Source organism: Coptis chinensis, chromosome 7 (genome assembly GCF_015680905.1).
Source record: "Coptis chinensis isolate HL-2020 chromosome 7, ASM1568090v1, whole genome shotgun sequence".
Classification (NCBI taxonomy): domain Eukaryota; kingdom Viridiplantae; phylum Streptophyta; class Magnoliopsida; order Ranunculales; family Ranunculaceae; genus Coptis; species Coptis chinensis.
The window spans coordinates 82,408,842-82,431,193 of record NC_141462.1 but is presented as its reverse complement, the minus strand read 5'-3'; the positions used below and the strand labels follow the sequence as shown (position 1 = coordinate 82,431,193).

At 38.1% G+C, this 22,352-nt stretch overlaps 1 protein-coding gene across 1 annotated transcript; it reads right to left on the bottom strand.

Moving 5' to 3' along the window:
* Positions 1-5,335: 5,335 nt before the first annotated feature.
* LOC147489349 (uncharacterized) lies at positions 5,336-21,340 on the bottom strand. The gene is given in 15 exon segments (XM_086575052.1): positions 5,336-5,633; positions 5,729-5,818; positions 7,096-7,197; positions 7,612-7,779; positions 11,894-11,954; positions 12,048-12,160; positions 13,861-13,938; positions 14,019-14,159; positions 14,300-14,464; positions 14,542-14,634; positions 17,439-17,505; positions 18,574-18,677; positions 19,200-19,253; positions 19,255-19,370; positions 21,001-21,340. Coding segments are annotated over 15 exon segments (1,683 nt in total). The 5' UTR covers positions 21,269-21,340; the 3' UTR covers positions 5,336-5,570.
* Between the last annotated feature and the right edge of the window lie 1,012 nt (positions 21,341-22,352).

Here is a 22,352-nt window from a genome sequence, read left to right as displayed (position 1 = left end):
CCGTGGAAGGGAAATTGGTAGAGAGACCATGGAATGTGAGAATGTTGAAGAAATTTTACACTTGAATGTAATGGGGGTCTAACGCAAGAGACTTGAGCTGTTTGTAAATATATAATACAATGGCACTTTTGAGAGAGTAATATTGCTAGTAACGAAAGGCTCAACGGCCGACCGAAGACAACGAGGGGGATGAGCCTTTTGCAAATGTGAGGTCCGAATCAATCTGGGGGCAAGATGAGTTGCCCCTTTGTGGATGCGAGGTCCAAATCGAGCTTGGGGCAAGATGAGTTGCCCCTTTCGCGGACGTGAGGTCCGAATCGAACCGGGGCAAGATGAGTTGCCTCCTTTGCGGACAGGAGGTCCAAATTAACTAGAGACAGTGGGGGAATCGATCCCTTCACGGAGTAGAGTTCCAAATTACATTTAAGAGCAAATTGAACTACCCTCAAGAGGGGGAGGGGACAAATGGGGGTGTCCCCGGAGCTAACGAACAGAACTAGTCCATATAGGGAGAGTGAGAAAGAGACGGAGGAAGGAATCAGGGGGCACAGGAATCCAACTGTCCAGAGATACATCTAAGTTATTAATGCAAAAATAGTGGGCAACAAGAATCTGTGCAAGTAAAGGCAATACAATGACCCTTGCTAAAAGAGCAAACAATACACACTAAGCTACTCGAATAAATTTAACTCCCATCAAAGAGACAGTCAGAGCGGAAATATGAATAAATAGTTCAAGGGTAAAATACTTGACACCTCTCAAACATAGAGTAACAAGATACAAAGTAGCATACCAAAAAACCTCATAGAATAAAACAAAGAGATACAAAGTGAAACGATCAGCCATTTTCATTAACCACTACATCTACGACCTCCTCAATGACGGCATCTGCCGCGGCTTCAATGGCCCCGATTATTAGGGCAGCAGAACCATCATAAACAAGGGTGACACCGTCGGATATAGGAGCTGGGGGAATTAGAGCAACCGCAGACTCATTCGCAGGGGCAGGCTCCTCTAGAAGTAGGCGCCCCTCTTGAGTAAGGCGGGGGTACTCTTCTTTGATCTTCTTGGCCACCCGTTTGTCTGCTAAGATCTTGAAGTGCTCCTAGAGTTTGTCCATGTCATCTTGGTGTAGTTTGAGGAGTTCTGCAGTGCTACCCTGATGTTGATGAGAGAGGATGGTCGTGGCCTCGCTATGTTGTTGGAGGAGTACATCACGCTGATTGCTCAGGCGCTCATTAACTCCGTCCATATATTGCTGGTGTGCAGTCTCAGCAACCTGGAGCTCATCCAACACCTTGAGTTTGCCCATTTCAGCGGCCTCCATTTTTCATTAGAGGCGAGTGCAAGTGTCTCTCAGCCCTTCAAGCTCAGCAGCCTCCTTCTCCAATGATTCCACCTTGGATTTTTCCCCGAACAGGCCGCGGATCATATAAGAAATGTCCGGGCTTACCTGAGAATGATGGAGGAGTGAGAAGACAAGAAAGAAGGGAAAGTAAGTATACAAGCAAATGGTGGAATTACTTTCTCCCAGTTGGTATAGAAAGAGGTCGATGTTGTTCAAAGGACCCCACCCCTTCCGTGTAAGCAAGATCTTTTGGGAGATGGGAGCCATAGAACAAAGCAGATGCCACGGCGGGGTTTTCCAAAACCGATCGAGTCGCTAATATTGACGGTGCAACTGCGAACTTTGAAGGTAGGGCAGAAGGTGTCAGGAGTGTCTGCGGACCCCTTATCGTGGGCGGTTACCGGTTCCTTGCCAGGACGACGAGTTTGGCAAGGAGGAAGTGCAGGGTTGACGGTCGCAGCAGTGGCGGCCGTGGGAGTTGGGTCCTCAGGCACTAAGGTTCATAGTCGTTTGTGGGGAGGCTCGGGTGGAGGGGCAATTTGGGTGGTGGAGGGGATCTCTATCACATCCTCATCATCAGAGTCACTGTCAAACAGCTTCCTCTTGGAAATGTCCATATCAGTGTGGGAAGAGTCTGCAGAGTGAGAGTGAGGAGATAGATATTGGTCTTCCCAGGTAAAGATGGATTTGTAAGAAGGTTGAGCGGCGGGAGCAACCGGGGAGGTGGGAGATGGGGGGTTGGGTCTGCGGACAGTGGGCTTTGTCGGGTTGCCTTTCTTGGATTTACGCCATTTCACAAGGGGAGGAGAGGCACGGGGTTTTCTTTCCTTAGGGGGTGGGGGGCGGTAAAAGGGAGCACTGTATCCGCCGATTGTTTGAAGTTGGGGGTCAGATAGAAGCAGAGTGCCAGAAGAAGGGTCAATGTTGAGTACCACGGATTGGGATGATCCTAGTTCGCGGAGTTTTTTGAAAATGGTGGAAGTCTCGCCAGCATAAATGTGAGACTTCGAATCTGGCCTCCAACCTGCACAAATAAATAACAACGTTTCCCTTCATAAAACAGACAGTGAACATCAAGGGAGAGAAGGAAAGAGGACTCACCACTGGACAAGAAGGCCAAATGGTTAAGATTTAGTTCGGGTGGGAGATCCGCAGATAAGAATTCCTAGAGACATACAGCGGATAAAAATGCTACATCTTGTCCGAGGTGGTGACACGAAGGACAAAGGATTGTTTCCTAGGGTGGACACAAAAAGAATGATAACTTACACTGACATCTTTGGTGCTCTTTTTTATGTAATAATGAGTAATTATATCGTGCCATGATATCTTGGGTACCCCGGACTTATTGTAATGGTTCGCGGCATGCATGACTCTCCAGAAGTTGTCAATGCCTTTTCAAGGAGGGATGTTGAAGTGGTTGCATACCTCGACATCCAGAAAAGATAAGGGGAAACGGAGTCCAATGATGATCTGCCCAACTGTGGCCACCAGACACCCCGACCGATAGGGGACTAAGTGAGGGAAGTAAGTTAGGTCAGGCATGTGTTCTAGAATGACGTCAGTAGGGATGTCGTAGGCGGCCTTGACCGCCTCTAAATTTGGTCTACGACTTCGAGGCGGTGACGGCGGAAGAGCAAAGTGTTGCCCTGAGGTGGAGGGGGCCTCAGATGGATCAATGGGTAGGGGAGATGTCACCGTATTAGAAGGGGAGGAGGAAGAGTAGCCGGAATGGGAATCTGACATCAGAACGGGTGGCAGAAGAAGATAACACACAGTTCGAAAATGGTGGAGAGAAGAAGAAACATTTTAAAGACATTGCAAGAAAGAGAAAAAGAGAGAAAAATACTAACCTGAAGGAGTGAAAAATCAGTCAGGATCTCAAGCACCGGAACGCTGGCGGTGGGAAGAGCAACAAGGAGCAACAGCACCACCAATCTGAGGGATAAAAACAAGAGGGTGAGGGAAGAGGAAGAAGAAACGCGAGAGGAAGAGTAAGAGATTGAGTGAAAGGGGAGGGGCAAAACAGTAATTATGAGGTGCTAAAATCGAGGGAGCACTGAAAAGAACCTACAGAAAGGCGACACGTGGGCGCATAGAAAACGAAGAGATGCTGACCTCATGCACGTGTCGAACATGTGTGGCTAGTGATACAGATGAAGGGGTATGCTGCGGCCTAAAGAAAAGGGTGAGAGTTGGGACTCTCAACCTCCCGATCGCACGGTGATCGCGGACTCGAGAGGGGGCATTTGTGGTGGTAGGATCCAGGGTATAGGAGATCAGTGGTGGGATGAACCCGAAGTAACATACGCCGCGGAGGTGCGGTGTACAGGATCGGATCGCGGACTCATAAGTACTATACGGGAACCTATACGTGGAGAAAATAAGGCCGAGAGATAAAGGGACAGATGGATGACTGAAATGAAAGGGGAGGGTGGTATAAAGAGAAAAGAGAAGGAGAGAGAAGAGAGAAGAGGAAGGTTTTTTTTATAATAAAGGGAGGACTAGACCTAGAGAGAGGAGAGGGTGAAAAGAGTGGGAGAAGTAAGTGAGATACAACAATATTGTGCAGTTTCGGCTCATTGTTCATTGTTGGTCTCTGGTGGTGGTGCTTTAGTTTTGTTAACTGAGCATTAGTGTCCAACAGTCCAACCAACTTATGTCATTTGGCTGATTTCTATAAATAATATGATTTTTAATAACAAGAACAAGGGTCACAACTTTTTTTTTGGTAGGCAAGTGTTAGGGTATTTAGCCGTCTAATATAATTAAATGGTCTTTCTTTGATTCACAATACTACTGAGTTGTTAGAAGTGTATACTACTAAGAAGTTGAGATCAGTGGCTCCAATACAGTTATCTTCAGTTCCTATGTGTTGGAAATCACCAAGTCCTAATTACTTTAAATTCAACATTGATGGCTCTTCACTTGAATACCCGGGACCCGCAGGCGCTGGAGGTGTTCTTAGAGATGTATTTGGGCAATTCATTATGGGTTTTGCTACTCCACTAAGGCAAGCTTCTACTTTAAGAGCTGAAGCTCTTGCATTGAGGACTAGTTTGCAGTTGGCTAAGCAGATGGAATTGGGCAATGTTGAATTTGAAACTGATTCTCAGGTTATCTACAATCTTGTGAAGAATGAAGCACAACAAATTCCTATGGACATCAAAGCCATTGTTTTGGATATACAAGACTTGCTTGCAGAAAATTCCACTTCTAAACTCTACTGGACATATCGGGAAGGAAATTTTGTGGCTGATTTTTTCGCAAAATTGGGATCTAATCAGGCATCAGATCAAACTTGGTGGTCGAATCCCATGGTTACTGAGAAAACTTGCCCGATACACTTTCAAATATGCAAGTGGGTGTTACCTCTATTTGGTGTGATAGGCCACCTAATTCTGTAAATAGTCTTTTGTTAAATGACTCGGCTGCTACTTGTACTTTTCGTACGTTTAGGTAAGTGAATAAATAGAATGCATTTTACAAAAAAAAAAATACACTAGATGTGCGGTATCAGGTATGCCAAAAGGTTCTGAAAGACATTGGATCCTGTGATCCTTGTTCCAAATATGAAAGCATGTTGCTACTTTCTTTTCCTTCCACAGTTCATAAACCTTCTTTACCCAAAAAATAGTTCATAAACCTTGAAATAGAGAAAACTCGTAATATTTTTGGAAATACTGTGACAATTTCAATATTCTTAGGTGTGATATTTTATTAGTGTGTTCTCTTTTCTAAAGAGTTCAGCTTGTTTTCTGCTCAAATCAACAAATTTATTTGCTCGCATTGCAATATGACCTAAACCTTGAACATATTTAGGGCGCCTTCAGAGTTCAGACAACCTTGACGTCATTTGGTCAACAACTGAAGTATTTATCCCTAGAAAACATCATATCGGCTTTGCTGGGGCTAGTTCAAAGTTCAAACGATGGTTGACACTGAATTTCCTTTTGTTATTACCAAGGGTCTTTCAGCTTGTACGAAGATTAGGAACGTAAGTTTTGATTCAAAAATCAAATTATAGTCAAAAGTCAAAACTGATCTGTGCAGGCGACCTACAAAAGTAAGGCTCGTACATTTAGTTTTCTCTCCCCTAAATAACTCAACTTGGTTTAACATTGATGTGCCAACTGATCTGTGCAGGCGACCTAGAAAAGTAAAGCTTGTACAACATTAAGTTTTCTGCCTACAGAAATATTCTGCAAAATCATCTGCTTTCTTAAGCAGTTTTCTGTTTCCGTGAGGGAGGTCGTCGGAATATGCCGATGAGATCATCAACACCCTGTGCAAAACCAAGCAATACATTCTCTGGTTATACATTTGTTTTAATCACAACTTTCTTAATCTATATTTACTATATATGGATGGGATAGTTACCCTTGTTGTGATGACAAGACCACTAAAGAGTATGATCAGATAAGATCCAACAACTAGAAGCAATAGCAGATCGAAGGCCACACTGACAACCTGCAATAACAAAAGAATATAGGATTAGAGCAGCGTTCTTTAAACAGCTCTATCTATATGTTTAGAGAGCCGCTACACTAATTCCTTACGTTAATTTAACCCTAGAGTCCTGTATGCACACTGCACAATACACCCAGATACTCAAACCTATGGAACAGCGACAAGCTCTCTCTCTCAAGAGAGGCCAGGGTAATGACTTTGTTGTTTCTTATCTACTTCAATCCTCCCTGTGCCACTCCATCCCTTTTTTCACCAGGGAAAGATTGAAACATGGGCGGTGAGAAATGGTTTTGGGCAGCGAGAAAGGTTTTGGGCAGGAAAGAAATGTCACATGGCATCTCCACCTCTTGACATGTTCACTCTTTACAAATTCAAGGCCTTCTCTTTTGATGCAGAAAAAAGAGGTGTGATACACTAGGTGGTGGAATGGCAAAGCATGGTGTGTTGGAGGCAATTTCAATGTGATACGATTCGCATGGGAAAGAAAGGGTAATACGGAAGAAGGTAGATGTATGAGAGTTCTCACACTTTAGGAACTGCCTAATTGATATTCCTATGAACGGCGACAGGTTTACACAAACTCGAGGTTTGATAAATCTGGCCGCGAGTAGGCTTGATAGAATGTTGGTGGCACCGGAATGGGAGAAGTTGCATCAAAAGGAAACCTTGCACATGATCTCTAGACCCTTCTCAGATTATTCTCCAATTTTCTTGGATTGTGAAGTAAAGGAGGCGGGGGTCCTAGGCTGTTTAAATTTGAGATGATGTGGTTCAAAAATGAAAACCTTCTCCCTTTGTTGCGAGAATGGTTAAGGTCCTTCAACTTTAATGGTAATGAGAAGACAATGGTTACTGGACAGAATATTTTAATATTCCTAGTGATGTGAAGTGACAGCAATGATATTTTCAATTCCTAGTTAAGTGACAGAACCAGGAGTGGTGCTGGAAGAGGAGACAGCATACAAAAGTTTTTGGAATTCCATTGTTGTACTAGTAAACAGCTACGTATATATGAAGAATGACAAGGATTTGAATTTAACTACTGCACCCACAAACATATAATTCCCGGTTCCTTCACGTTATGTCAGCACCATATTTACTTGTACTTTATTTTGCCCAATCATGTGGGTTCAGCTAAGAGCCTAAGGACCACCACAGTTGGTACCAGACAAAAGTACCCAACCACCAGGATTATGCCGATGTCCTAAATCACTTTGATGGGTAAATGCAGATTACAAGTTAATGACTAACTAGTATAGCATGTGTAAGAAAGTAACCTGATATATCGTAAGTTTGGCTGTTGTAGAATCGTAGAAAGTGAAAATCCCGTCAAGCACATCTTGCTGAACATTCACCTCAGCAGTATGATCCCCTAATTCCTGCCAGAGACAAAAATATTATAATCAATCAAAAGGCTATTGTCTTTTTCTTGTAGCAGAGAATAAAATTAAACAATGAATTGGACACGAAAATATCTGTGTTTGACACCCATTGACATGTTTTTTCTGTAATTCTAGTGTGAATATTCCGATAAAAAAATTGTGCCACAATTATCAACTTCGGTTTTTTGCTTGAGGTCACCAAAATTATTAGCAAGGCAGGGACCTGAAGTTTCATGAATATTAAGTTGCCAAGTGAAAATTTAGATTACATTCTCAAAATTCAGGCTCAATTTATGTAAAGTCTCAATGTTTTTGGGTATGTGTTCAGCATGCAACAATCAAACACCCGAACAAGGAACCAAAATACACATTCTTAAATTAATTTAGAAAAGTGTACAAAATGAGACAAACCTTTTTCAAAGCCAAGATAAAAGGGTCATTGTTTGTCAGAAATGGTGCCACTCTTGGTGTTTGGGACAATAGGTTCAACCATGAGCTAATGTAAGAAGGATTGACAGCCAAACTACTATCATCTGCAAAGATCTCAATGTTCTTTCCTGAGTGACCATAAATATGCCTCTGCAACCAGAATGGAAAGTAAGTATTGGGCCAACTAATATTATTTCACACACTGAGGTAAAGCGGTTACAAGATACAGAGGACAATACATATGTAGCTAAACTGTGAATTTCACTGTCTATCAATATACAAATAAGATGACAAACATGTTACATCTATGAATTGTAAAATTAATAGAAAGAGGAATGCTAATCAGCAAACCCTGGAAGAGTAAAAATGTCACATGGAACACATTTGTGTCCCCTGGCCTTTTCAATATTTTCTCAGATATAGTTATATACTTTTATTATATATAAAGACATGGAGTAATATCATGTAATTTGAGTGTCACCCTTCTATATATGAAATCTGATCTAAAGCCACCATTCTATGCCCCTTTCAACTTTGCCCATTATCGAACCAACTCAAATATATTTACTCTAATTTGTTACTTGTTAGAGCCACTACATTCAATTTTAAACATTTTTCTTGTCTGTATTGAGTTTGTGAGATTGTCGTTAGCAGCCTAAAATCCAACTCCAAAACCTCAGTTGTCCTTATTATCTTCCTAACTAGAGTTTCACTTCAATACCCCACTTCCGAGACGAGCTGTCTTCTATGATGCACGGATACGGGTACAAATATCGATACGGGATTTTTTAAATTTTAGGATATGTGTACGGCAGTGGGTACGGCTATTTTATGTTATTAATATTATTTTACAATAAAAAATAAAGCAATTAGATGTTCTTTTTTAATAACGGACCATCTGTTTTTATAGAAAGACATTTAAAAGGGGCCTGAAAATCGCTATTGTAATGGGCCAATTTTGTTGTACAGGCTTTAGTTCTTTGTAATGGGCTTCAACGGGTTGACTAAAACAAGTGGCTCATATACCATTATGTGGTCACGTGTTTATTAAGAAGATTGATGTGTGAAGCACGTATGTACAGGCTGTCTTTTTGGTAGACCACATGAAAGGTAAAATAGTCTCTCTCCACCATTATCAGCTCAGTCTAGATCTCTCCACCATTGAAAAAAACAGAAAAGGTAAGGAAAAGCAACAGATCAAGATCTCTTCTTCTTGAGAACAACATCTTCTAATCTTCTTCCTCTTCTTCTTTCCTCCGTCTGCCTTTTTTTTTTAAGATTTTGGTTAACTTAGCCGTATCGGTGATGTATTCCGTACCCGCATCGGTATCGTACCGGTGTCAACCCGGTATTATGACAAAAATGCCGTGCATCATAGGCTGTCTTCCTATTAAAATGTATTGTTCTGAGAAACTTCAACTGAATATGATCCACCAATATCGAAAAATAAAAAACTCCTCAATACCTAGGTTACATGGACACGGCATATTCCGAAAAAAATGTGTGTCGACACGGATATGTGTGTCTACACGGCTTAAAACATCGAGATACGACAATAGATGGGGAGAGAGAAAGAGCGGGAAAGGAGATGGGAGAGAGAGCAAGAGATGGTTGTCTAATAACGTACCTGATGGTTACCGAGCAGCAGATGGGAGAGAGAGACCAGGAGAGAGCAGCCACCAATCGCAGGAGGAGATGGGGAAAGAGAAACAAGCACGATTGGTTTTTTCTAAGCCCTAGTGGGCTTTTTACTTGGGCTTGTAACTTAAATTGTTTGACTTAAGTCTTTCTTATATTATGGGCAGACCTTTTAAAACCAAATTAGGCCAAAAAAACAGTCCAGTTTCTAACATTGTGTATTCCTGAACTTTGTAAGCTCATTTTGTATTTCTATATCACATTAAGCAATTTAATATTTTTAATATTTGTTTTGTATGTAAGACTTTTCTCCCCAATTTATTCTTGTTTTTCTGAAAAAAAAAAAAACTTCTAAATTATAATTATTAAAAAAATAACAGTTTTGTAGCTTAACCCCCCCCCCAAGATCACACCACATCCAAGTCAACTGTTATTTTTTTGGTCAATGCATGTAAAAAGACTTCATTGCCTTTTGCCCTTTTAATAGTTTTATAGCTTTACCCCTCCAAAACTTGGGCCAATTAGCTTTATCCCCCCCCAGTTCTTTTATCTAGAGGTTTACCCCCATAACTTAGGCCAATTAGTTTTACCCCCCTAGTTCTTTCATTTAGAGGTTTACCCCCCCCTCAAGACCACAACACATCCAAGTCAATTGAGTTTGACTGTAATGTTTTTGGTCAAGACAAATGAAAAGACTTTAATACCCTTTTCTAGGTATAATTACATAAATACCCTGTGATTTTGGCAAATACAAAATTGGAATTCAAATCATCTAGAACACATGTCGTCACGGTCTTGTGAACTATATCCGACGACTATACACCATCACTACTATCTAGGGGTGCAAAACGGATAGGTTGGATTTGGATATGGTTGCATCCGAATCTGAATCCGAAAATTTATACCGATATCCGAATCCATATCCGAATCCGACAAATATTAAAAAAATTATCCAAATCCGATTTCGGATATCCAAATCGGATATTGGATAATATCTGATCCGAAAATTAAAATTTTATTTGCTTTGAATAATTCATTTTACCACTATAAAAACTAGTATAAATATATATATTTATCATTTATTATTATTATTTTGTTATTACAATTTTATATTATTAGTTTATGATTTTATATAATATTTTATACAATAAAAAATAAATAAATAAATTATATATTTTGTTATATACCAATCCTTATCAAATGACATCCACACCCTTAGAGTGGTGTATGGCTGTCGGATAGAGTTCACAAGATCATGACATGTGTCATAGACGATTTGAATTCCAATTCTGTATTTGTCAAAGTCACAGGGTATTTATGTAATTATACCTAGAAAAACATTACGGTCAAACTCAATTGACTTGGATATTATGTTGTGGTCTTGGGGGGGGGGGGGGGTAAACCTCTAAATGAAAGAACTAGGGGGGTAAAACTAATTGACCCAAGTTCTGGGGGGTAAACCTCTAGATGAAAGAACTGGGGGGATAAAGCTAATCGGCCTAAGTTCTGGGGGGGTAAAACTAGAAAACTATTAAAAGGGCAAAGGGCAATGAAGTCTTTTTACATACATTGACCAAAAAGATAACAGTTGACTTGGATGTGGTGTGATCTTAGGGGGGTAAACCTCTAGATGAAAGAACTGGGGGGTAAAGCTAATTGGCCTAAGTTCTGGAGGGGTAAAGCTAGAAAACTGAAAAAATAATTAATTATTTGCCGTGTCCCCGTGTCAATCTCTTAGAGCTCGCCGTATCCGACACCCCGTATCCGTGTCGGACACCGACACGTGTGCCCGTGTCAATGTAACCTAGCTCAATACTGATAACCCCCAAACTACTAGTCTCTTCAAGAAGCATGTGTTTATACAAGTCTGTACTTAAAAGTTCCTGTCAGTCAAAGAAATTAGAAACCTCAATTCCCAAGCAAGTGCTGTAATATGCTCAAGCAAGATTTCATTTTGATCGCATAGAAACAACCATTCTATTCGTATAAAGAGCTATCCATACACTCAAATTTGATTAGCCAAAAAATGTTAATCAGTCCAAACTCTAGTTTTTGTTTTTTGGCAAACCTTAATGAGATCAGTGACTCAGTAATACTGGCGGGCATCAAAGCCCAGACCTCTGGTATACTCATCCAAAGGTTTTACATCTAGTTGGCATGTGATCCTCTAGGGTCGATGATAGGCGCTACCATGATTTATACATAATTTCTAATAACAATCAAACGGAGGAGAACGATATGCCACCAATAGTTAATAAAACTCAATGCCAAGGAGTTCTTTTGATCTGGGCCAGGGGTAGCTCATTTCTACACGAGTTAAGTTTCACGAGTTTGTTTTTTTAGGGAAATGCATTGCAACATGCTTGCTTACCTAGTGTCTTGCTAATGGAGCAATGTATTGTATGTGGTAGAATAAAAAGTTAATAAGAGGGCTAAGAGGTGTCAACATAGTTGGAATGTTTTTGTTTTCCACAGAAGCCTTCCTACCCACTCTTGGTATCTCGTTGTACTACACTTGCCACAATGCCAATATATAACCAAACAGAAAACAGAAATAAACAAATCAAATAGAGTCTGCAATTAATTCTATGTTAGGCAACATGTCAGGGTTTGAGTAAAGTATTACCCCAAGACTCTCAGCAACCAACTTGACACTTCGGTGAATTGCTTTTTGATCCACGAATTTCCTAGAAAACCCAAGCCCTTAATGAACAGCCAATAAATAGAAAAGAAAGTTCAGCGAAATGTTCAAATTTATTAAACCTTTAAACAAGTAGTACCTGCTGTCAAGCAGACCTCCCGTGCTCTCTAGTAATCCAGGTGCAACAGATAATCCGGAGAGAGTGAGGGCTGTAACTCTCACCCTTGAAAACTGCTCATGTTCCCAAGCTACCTACAGCAGGAACAACAGCTTAAAACATTTTCCATACAGTTGAGCTAATGCTAGAGGTCAAGTGAAGCACCACATGCATATCTAGGAGTACTTCGTGACAGTTTAGAAAGAAAGGGAAAAAAAAATGTATATATATAGTATACCACTTTCAAAAAATGTATATATATATATAGTATGTTGTCAAAGCAAAGGCACGTAAAAGTGTAGCCTTGGAACTAAAAGGTACCAGTCCCACCAAGGCACTCAAAGTGCCAATATTAGTGAAAGCTGCTGTCAAAGGCGTAGCGAAGGTTCCCCAGGGGTGATGCAAACATACTGCCATACTGGGGTCTAAGATTTTGCTAGATATTTGTTCAATTTTTAGTTTATTTGTTGCACCCTGGCGACTTTATAATTACAATTTCAGCTAATAAATTTTAATATCAATGCAAGAAAGTGAAATCAAATTTACAGAGTGGATTTTCCCGAAACTAACATGTATTCTTTCTGGGGGTGTTACTGGATATCCAAATTCGACATGGATTCTCAAAATTGGATAAGACAGAATTCTGGCATTCCGGAATGTTGATACGAGTTCAGATATCATTCCTATATTTATATTCTTATTGAATACTGGATTCTCCCTCCTCAAATTATTCTGGAGTATATGAGAGATATTTGGGAGATGTGTGCCAGTGGCAAGCAGACATAAGTTTATTTAGATACCAAAGGGAACTCCAATACTGGTATTTTGCCCTTCAAAAACATCTGGTTTGATACGTCGTATAACTAATTATTTAATTAACTATGATAAATATATAATTATTTGGATATATTACGTGCTAATTACTATAGAATTAAATACTATTTTGAATCTGAAAACGCAAATAGATAATAAATTATCATCAAACACTCATATCAAGATTTAGATTATTTTTTTTGTTGCACACTCATATCAGAAAAAGGATATTATCACCTTTGTTGAAGCTATCAGGGGGATCGGATATTAAGTTATTAACCAACCAGTGTTTCAAAAAAACACACACACCAGAGGCTCAAGGCACTCTGTCTCTGTGAGGCTTACAGCTTAAGCCTCAATAATAATAATAATAAAGAGAAAGTGAACGAGGAAAAATAAGATTTGATGATGGATGTTTGTGATTTCTAAAAGAATGAGGTGTTTTGATGATCAAAACATAACATACTAGGGAGTCTTTACTCTTTAATGAAGTTATGAGGGGTTAAGTAGGGAAAACATTGTAAAACAGTGGAGAAAAAGTAAAAAATAAGTGTATAAACATGTGAGGCTTAAGCCTCAAAGCGCTAAACCCATAAAAGGCTTAGGGCACGCCTTGAGGCTTAAGCCTAAATGCATTTTTAACCTTGTAACCACTGTATTGTCAACTCGGATATCTGCAAAGAATCAACTAGGTTTTGAATTCAGACTTGGACCTTAAGCACTGTTATGGGATTTGGATTCAAATTTTGTCACATTCAATTTCAGAAATACCTGTTTGTACCCCTTGCCTCTCCATTGATTATAAATCAGTCTTCCAAAAATAGTTTTGACATTTATTGTGCTAACTTAAGAGTTAAGAACAGTGGCAGAAAATACAATCTGAGACTATTATTATGACTTTTTTCGGCTCAGTGAAAGAATGGTTGCCACTTATTTGTTTTTGTTTCATAAATGAAGAAAATGTTGACGCAAATGGACTCACTCGTGGATTTGAAATATTGATCTTTTTATGCTTCAAACTGACTTTGACCCCCAACTCCTCTGCTACACTTGAAAAACTCTGGCAGAAGAAGAAAATTGTCAAGTCATATATTGACATGAATGTAACAATTTTCTTAGGAATACAGTACTTAAACTTACTTCAAACACTTGTTTTATATAAGCATTTTCTGGGGGCTTAGATACATGAATCCATAGCTCATCGTTCCAAGATCCAACGCTATTCAAGCAAACAGCATAGTCAATACTCTCACGTACACGTTGGTCTAAACTCCGAAGCCACTGTCGAAAATGACAAATGCAAGTAAGTCATGGTATAAAAAAGAAAAAACAAAAACAAATTAAAAATAAAAATAAAACTAAAAAAGACAAGCGACCAAAGGTTGGAGTGAGCATAATAGCCACTACAAGGAGCTAAGAACCTTCATTGTTCCATTGTAGTTGTAAGGTCCACCAGATGTCAAACCAAACAGTAAATTGTATCTTCCTCTTGTCTTTGGATTTGAATAGAGGCGAGAAAATAGTCTTGCTATTTCTAGAAGTGCCACAACTCCACTTCCGTTACTATCGCTTCCCACTGATAATGCCTACAAAAAGCAAGGCCATCCAAACGTTCATACAGCCCAAAGAAAAAGAGTATAACCACGAGATATCATTTCCCTACCGGTGCAGCACCAAATGTGTCATATGATGCAACTATAGCGATGGTAGGGAGCTGATTAGCATCACCATCTGTTCTCAGTCCCGGCAACCATCCCTGACATAATAGACAGCTCTTTATGACAGATCTATTTATCAAAGTGAAACAAACAAATATACAATATTAATGAAACAAACAACATCAGTTTCTCACTTTTTCGTTGTGAAAATTATAATGCAAATAATGCAAATAATAATAATAATAATAAATTAAAAATGGTATGATATATTTGCAAAGACATATCCCCCATGAACCAAATAGCATTGAAGTGGAAAGCACTTCATAAAATCCTGTATGGGCCAAATCTGATTTTGCTACTCTGAATTCTTAAAATGAGGTTTTGAGTAATATACTATTGTCCAGAAACCGCTCTCACCAGGGGTGGACCTACATTGGGCCCAGGATGCGAAGCATCCCACCCTCAACATTTTAAAGTATATATTACACATGGTGTGGGTGTTTAAAATCTGGAGGCAAAATAGAAGATTGACCGATCTGACTTCTAATATTTGATAACCTATAGGACATTAAAAAAATGTGATCACAGCCAAGTAATTCAGTAATCATCTAGTCCTAGGGGATGTTCGTTACTTCTATATCTCTTTAAACATCTGTTATTCAAATCAAAGATTGTAATAACAATAAGCATCCCATGTGAAAGTTAGGGGTTGACTTATTATGTTTAACTTCAACTTTTCACTGGTTCAAATGCTCAGATTTTCTTTTTCTTTCTTTTCTTACCTTTTAAACCATTAAAACCAATTCTCACTACTAAAGACTGTTGGTTAAGTTAATGATCATCGATATCTCATGAAATGTTTCAGTTACAAATTTTAAAAGACAGTAGCATTGTAAAAGATTTATTACAAAAGTTGTTAGGAGAAAACAAATTCTTGATATTGTCCATTGATTGTTTGTTTCATGTCAGATTTGACCCCCCTCAACTCACATCTTGGGTCCGCCCCTGGCTTTCACTCAAGCACATGTTTGTAGTTTTGGTAAAAAGCGGAATGTTTTTGTTCCTTTTCTTAAGAAGACAAGTGTTTCTCTCCTTTGGTAAAAGATGAGAACCTAAACAAATTACCCATCACAAGTAACACCGCCAGCACTTGACCACTCTGTCACCTTCACCACCACCGATGCAGACAGAAAAGAAAACTAAAAAATTAAATCTTAATAATTTCTTTAGCATATCTTTATTTTCCTTAATGCACTGATTAATAGAGGAACTACCCGTAGGTGCCAACTAGCAAAGTCGGTAAAACCTTTAGGTGATGATACCAGAGGTCTGGGGCTCGAATCACGCCAGCATCAACGAGTTACTGATCTCAACAGGCTTGCCAATCAAAAATAAAAATAAAAATAGAGAAACTACCCTTGTTTTTATAGTTGGAACATAGAGGAGCTACCTTTTTTTTATAGTTGGAACTTTTATATCCTAATTAATTTTTTAAGACCATGAAGATGGGAATCGAACCCAAGACCATGAGACCAACCTCCCAAATCTTGACCTGTTGACATGTACTACTACAAAAGTGACTCTACTATTTTGGCAATTGCAAAGTTAGTACTTCCTTCTCAATCAAGCTATGGACTGTATCCCTTGTCTATCAACAAGACTTTGGCAATCACTACCTTCTATTTTAAATTTGGTACATTGGATTAGTACCTAAAAACTTGGTAGTTATTTGCCTACAGGACATTCTTGAGGCTAAATTCTAGATTTTCATTTGTTTATCAATTTTGAAAGGGTTAATTTGTTGTCATTAACTTAGAAACCCAAAAATACAACAGTTTAGTGTGTTAATTAAAATCTGCTACACAGGTAATTACACTTTCGAATAAACGACATATAACTTATTGTCCTGCAAAATTCAACGCTCCAACATCCTGTGGTGTCCATTGCGTAATATGGTGGAGACTAAATAATTATCAGGATGATTACCTTTATCCAAACTATATGTTAGGAAGCTTAGGAGTTAGGACTTTGGCATTCAAAAGAACTGCAATAAACAGGTGAGTTTGGCAGAATTGAAGTGATCAGACTCAGAGCAGGAGCAAACTGATAGGCGAGTTTGGCATTGGTAAGAATTGTAATTTCCTTATGGTTGGATTAAGACATATATAGTTAATGGTGCCCCTAAGAACCTAACTTCTCCCATCTAGGCTTTTCTGAATCCCACATTAACAATTGATAACCTCCTTATGGTTGGAACATATACGATGAAACTTCTCCCCTCATTTGCATGGTTTTTCTTATTCAAATAGGGCATGGTTTTTCTTATTCAAAGTCTTTCCAAGATCATCCTGACCCATCCCCACCCCCATATCTTCAAGTGGTACACACCTTTAGAAAATCATGACATCCAATATGCTATCAGCCATCATACGGGAAAACTGCTTAGAAAGAATTAAAGACCTTCAAAGGTAAGAATGTCCAGGACATCATCATTACACTCATACCCCTTACCCCAGTAGCATGAAATTTATGATTTTCTACTATAAATTCGAAAGTAATGCATCTTTCACACTACCTAAATCCAAAACTAGAGACCAAATGAAACCTTGGATATTTCATTTAGAAGTAGGCTATTTGAATCCATTCATTGATTAAAAAACAGCCTTACACATCACTTCACTACCAAACTAGTCATCTTGCACTACGAATATTGTGATCCTCATGCTGAATGCCAATCGTTTTACACTAAATACAGCATCGTAGTAAAACATTTAGACATTTAAAAACCTTATTAGTCGTCTTTTGGGTGGTGCACAAATAGAATACAACTAATCCTAATAAAACTTTGGACTTCAAATTACAGAATACTATTAATAACCAATTAGAGTTAGGAAATACTAACCTGAATATTTGTGATTGCGGCAGACGCAATTTTCTTGGGCTCTGGAACGGCTGCAACAAGCTTATACCTACACAAGCAAAGATGCAAATGAAAACAATATTGTTATGTTACACACAAACAAAACACAAAATAAAAAGCGGAGATAGAGTAAACTAAAAGCTGCGCAGAACCCCAAATGACTGAATGAGTGGACGGAATGCATCAAATACCACAAGTTGGCAATTTATATCAAAGCATGGAGTGCACAATACCAAAGGTCTGTCCAACATCCCTAGAGGTGATTATTATATTGGTCTTCCACTTCTTGTTGCCTATCTCTTTTTGCCAATAAAAAAAAAATGTACATGCCTCCACCTCTGTTGTGCCCTTCCTCGAGAACATAATACTTTTGTAAAGAGGGCAGCGTTAGAATGCATTTCTAAATCCCTCTTACAAGTGGTATGCATCCACTGATCCACCTCAACATCTCCAGGTGCATTCCAATTAATATTTTCTGTACTGGACTCTTTTATAGTTCTTAGACTTTAGCAGCTCTCCTTTGTAAAAAACCTGAGCATGCCAATGCATACTAATCTTAACATTAAAGATTTTGGACTACAATACTTCCTGTGTTAGTTTAGGAAAACATTTCCCAAGACTATCATCCAAAACTACTGACCATCTGTTAAGGCTTTCATAGCTCTTTCATTAATAAAGCCATTAAGTTGCAAAATTATCAGGTTCAAGATCTACATGGAGAAAACATAGGGTACGGAAAATTCCCTTAGGTTATCCTGATAAATGATAATAACCATTGACGCATACACAACAAAACTTTTCCCTCTCTAACCCACTTTTTGAATAAAATTTCATAAAATAAGAGCATACAAGGGAACCTTTTACCACCCTTAAATAGCAACTGTAAACACTGAAACACAAACACACACACGTCTCGATCACTTGTAGACCTCAAATATCGTAAACTTTAAGCCTATCTTTGGAGCTACATATTCAAGTTATACTTATGAAGAGACCAAACATGGTCCAGCCATTAAACTTATTCGAGCAAGTTTCTTAATTTTTGATAACTTAGGGCAAGCATAATTAATTTAAGGATTTTTTTTTTTCAAAGTAAAATATTAACAAGACAACTAACCCGCCGGTGGTTGCAGTAGGAGACTGGCCAACAGCATCCTTCCTCTTGACATCAGTTAATATAGCATCAATCTTCTCATCCTCAAAAGCAAAGTACACAGGATACTGTGGACAGAAAGAACAAAAAATGATAACAAGTAAGAGGCAGAAACGAAAGAACAACTCGTTTTGTTGATTTAAGAACAGATAGTTAATTTCACTGTGTTAAAAAAAAACAAGCGGGCCAATTCTGTCAAAAGGTTCGGTTTGATAATTAAAAGTAAACCTAACAAAAAAATAAATAAATAAGTATGTGCCTAACAAAGATACTTAAACGGTGTGTGTTAAGTATGTGCCTAACAAAAAAAAATAGAGAAGTTGAGAAAAATCTCATGTATTTTGGAAGTAGACACTAGACAGTTGTTTGGTGTCAAACATAGTATGTGCCTTAATGGTGTGTGTTATATTTAGTTGTTTTTTCCCGTTCGAATCTATATTAGTGTTACTATTAAATACAATAGTACATTAGTACACATAATAATTTGCAGTAGAATTGTAATAAAACGGTCATAAACAAGTAATCAGATAACAAACAGTGATAAGGACATAAGGTGTTGTGAGCAAAAGTGTAGGAGGTATAACACTTACAGGTAGATTAGCGTGAATAAGTAATTGTTCCAACTCAGCCAGTATACTTTCAGATCCTATCATTTCCATACATTTGACCATCTTCTTTGCTGTCGTCTTTGCTCTCAGAACTAAACTCTTGTGGGAGCAGAAGTAATATGCCTCCAAATGCCCGCTTTTGTGTAATACATTCTGCAATTCGATATTATAGAAGTTAGAACTGGTGTCATGCAGACAAAAACGGTAAGAAAGTTCAAACAAGATGCATGCATATATGCCTTAAAACCATGTTAAGAAAACACATGTGGTTTTGGCAAGGGACTCTAACTACAGGTAGAGCTAAAAAACAAAAAAACTTAACAAATCGAGGAATGTAGGTAGGAAGATGTATCAAGGAAAGACCAATACGAGGCAAACAAGTAACCATAAATGAATCAACATCTAAAAATGACCAAATCTAGAAAAAAAAAACGCATAGAACTCACAAAGGGATGCCTTCAATGTAACACAATTACTTTGGGTAAAGACATTAAAAGAAAACATAATAGTCAAGAAACTTGTGAGGAATATCATGCACTTGATTGATCCTCAAAATGCCTCGGCTTTTTTGCTTAGCCAGATACCCAAGTGATGGAAAATGAATAAAAGAAACTGCATAGAAGCGGAGGCATGCCCAATCCAAAAGACCAAATTACCAATTTTAAACAACAGCACCAGATGGAAAAAAAAATCTGGAAAGAAGTAAAAGTACACTAAGCTGATTGTCTAATGAATAGCAGAATGGACAAAGGTTGGCATTGATCTTTCTTTTCCGATGGTTAATGGTTATCCATGGCAAAAAAAAAAAAAATTGCACCGAACTGTCATTAATGAAAAGAGAACTATGGGAGGAACCTCAACCCTAAAGATAGATATTTTAGGAAAGTTACGTGGGAGAGAGATGGTGAGAAACAGACACCAATAGCAGAAGTACATACCAAAATTTAACTGAGAAAAGCCTTGTCAATCAATAAACAATATGTGCATTTCATCCAAACCCCAATCTAGGTAAAAATTCAATTCAATTTTTCTTCCCAAAACCGACTGCTGATTATATGTTTCAAACCATTTACGATCAATCTGATAGCTAGGCCCAAGATTCAATACCATTTCCCTTGGCAAGATTTTGAATTGGAGGATTCTTCCCAGATTCCTTCCAAAAGTATGACACTATTCTACAATCTACTTTAAACTTAATACAGTTTTCAAACTGGCCTTGCTCCAATTTGGTAGGTAATGTCAAACTATTTCACTCTTTTGTTTTCAGTTTTTTTTTCCTTTCTGTTTAAACAATTAAAGCATAACGTCTTTGGTCGTTGATTAAGGAAACCATACATCGGGAAACACGTGAAATCCATGTAATAATGTTTCTATCATAATCCATCACACTAAAACTTATCGCAAAAATATAACCGTTCCCTATCACAAAGTAACCTCAGTTTTACATGACACTTGGAACAATAATCTTCATCTTAAATTACAAAATACTCTCATAATCTCTCTCTCCTAACATGCTGGATTAAATACTTAAACATTAAAAAAAATGGCATTTAGCGCAAGATTCTTCCTATCAGAATTGAATATTTACACTTTCAAGACAAGTATATTCTCTTCAATTACTCTCAATTCTAAATCACCACAAAATATTCTAATTTCAAGCTCATAAATGCCACTTAAGAGTGGATAATATAGTTAACATCTAGCAAACAAAATGAATCTTTATACTTTTAAAGACAAATATATTCTCTCTTCACTCATTCTCAAAAAAAAAAAACAAAAATACCTCTAAGAAAAGTGATGTTCAATTCACGGAGAGGAATAATAAGAACAGAACGAGAAAGATCAGTTGAAGATAATAAAGGATAAGAATAAGAAGCATGATGATTCAATCTAGAAAAACGAGATCCGAAAGGAACACCAGAAAGATCGTATTGAATTAATCTGTATACATCAACAACTGTTGCTGCATCACATAATTCAACACATGCAATTAATATTATAAATAGAGCTAGAATTGTTTCTATCATTTCTCGTCCTTTATTTATCGCCATTCCAGTCACTAATAAGAGAGAGAGAGAGAGAGAGAGAGTGATTTTAGGGTTCGGTTTTTTTTTTATTTATCGAAATGTTTTTCTGCTACTTATATATACGCAACTAACTAGCTCGGCCGGTCAGCACAGGGGTTTGTTTGTTGCGTACCCGAGTCTAGATAACACACAGAATCCGACGGTCCAGCCCAAAATGGTTCTATATACAATAATTTGTAATTTCAGCATCCACTACCTCTTACAAAAATTCAATAAAAACATTTCGATTTCATGATTTTAAAGACTAGCGGGGTTCGAGCCCAGACTTCTGGTATCATCACCTAAAGATTTTACCGACTTTGCTAGTTGGCACCTGCTGTATATTAGTGTTTAATTGTGTAGTCGTTAAAGAAAATGAGGACGACAAGAGGATGAACCACAACACCAACAGAAAAAAGACGAAATGATATTGTTTGTTCATTTGTATTTGCCTCCTTTCTAATTTCTATATAATGTTTCATATTTATCAAAGATTTTGTACCCATTTTAGGAGTATTATGTCAGACAGGGACCTCGCAAGGACTTGCAAATTCAAAAAGAAAAATAAGTATATGAAGCTCCTGCTCCTATAAAAGTTCCTTGTGTTTTTCATGGTGGCCACATCTTAAAAAGAAGTGGCTTCACCAAATGCTTTCATTCTGTTTCGTCAGCGTTTATTGTGCGTAGATCTCTCAAACCCGCATCTTCCTACTAAACACTACTAGCACGAGGAATTAAGAGGTAACTTTATCTCTAAGAGAACCTCTCAATTACTAGCTCATTCTCTACACCAACTATTTTGTAGTACGATGAAGAAATTAGACTTGTTAAATACATATATAAAACAAACCCACAGTAGCAAATCTATATATTCTCTATTACCCTTGTATGTTTGCCACCATGGATGTAAATGTTTCGCATATAAAGCAAAACACTGTGCGAATGTCTAACCCCTCGAAATCGCCACCAATAACATTTATATCGCAATCATATATAGGAATGCAAGTACACTTTGAGAATCAATATATAAAGTGAAGTTCGGATAATTTCACGAAACACAGTCCAGTGC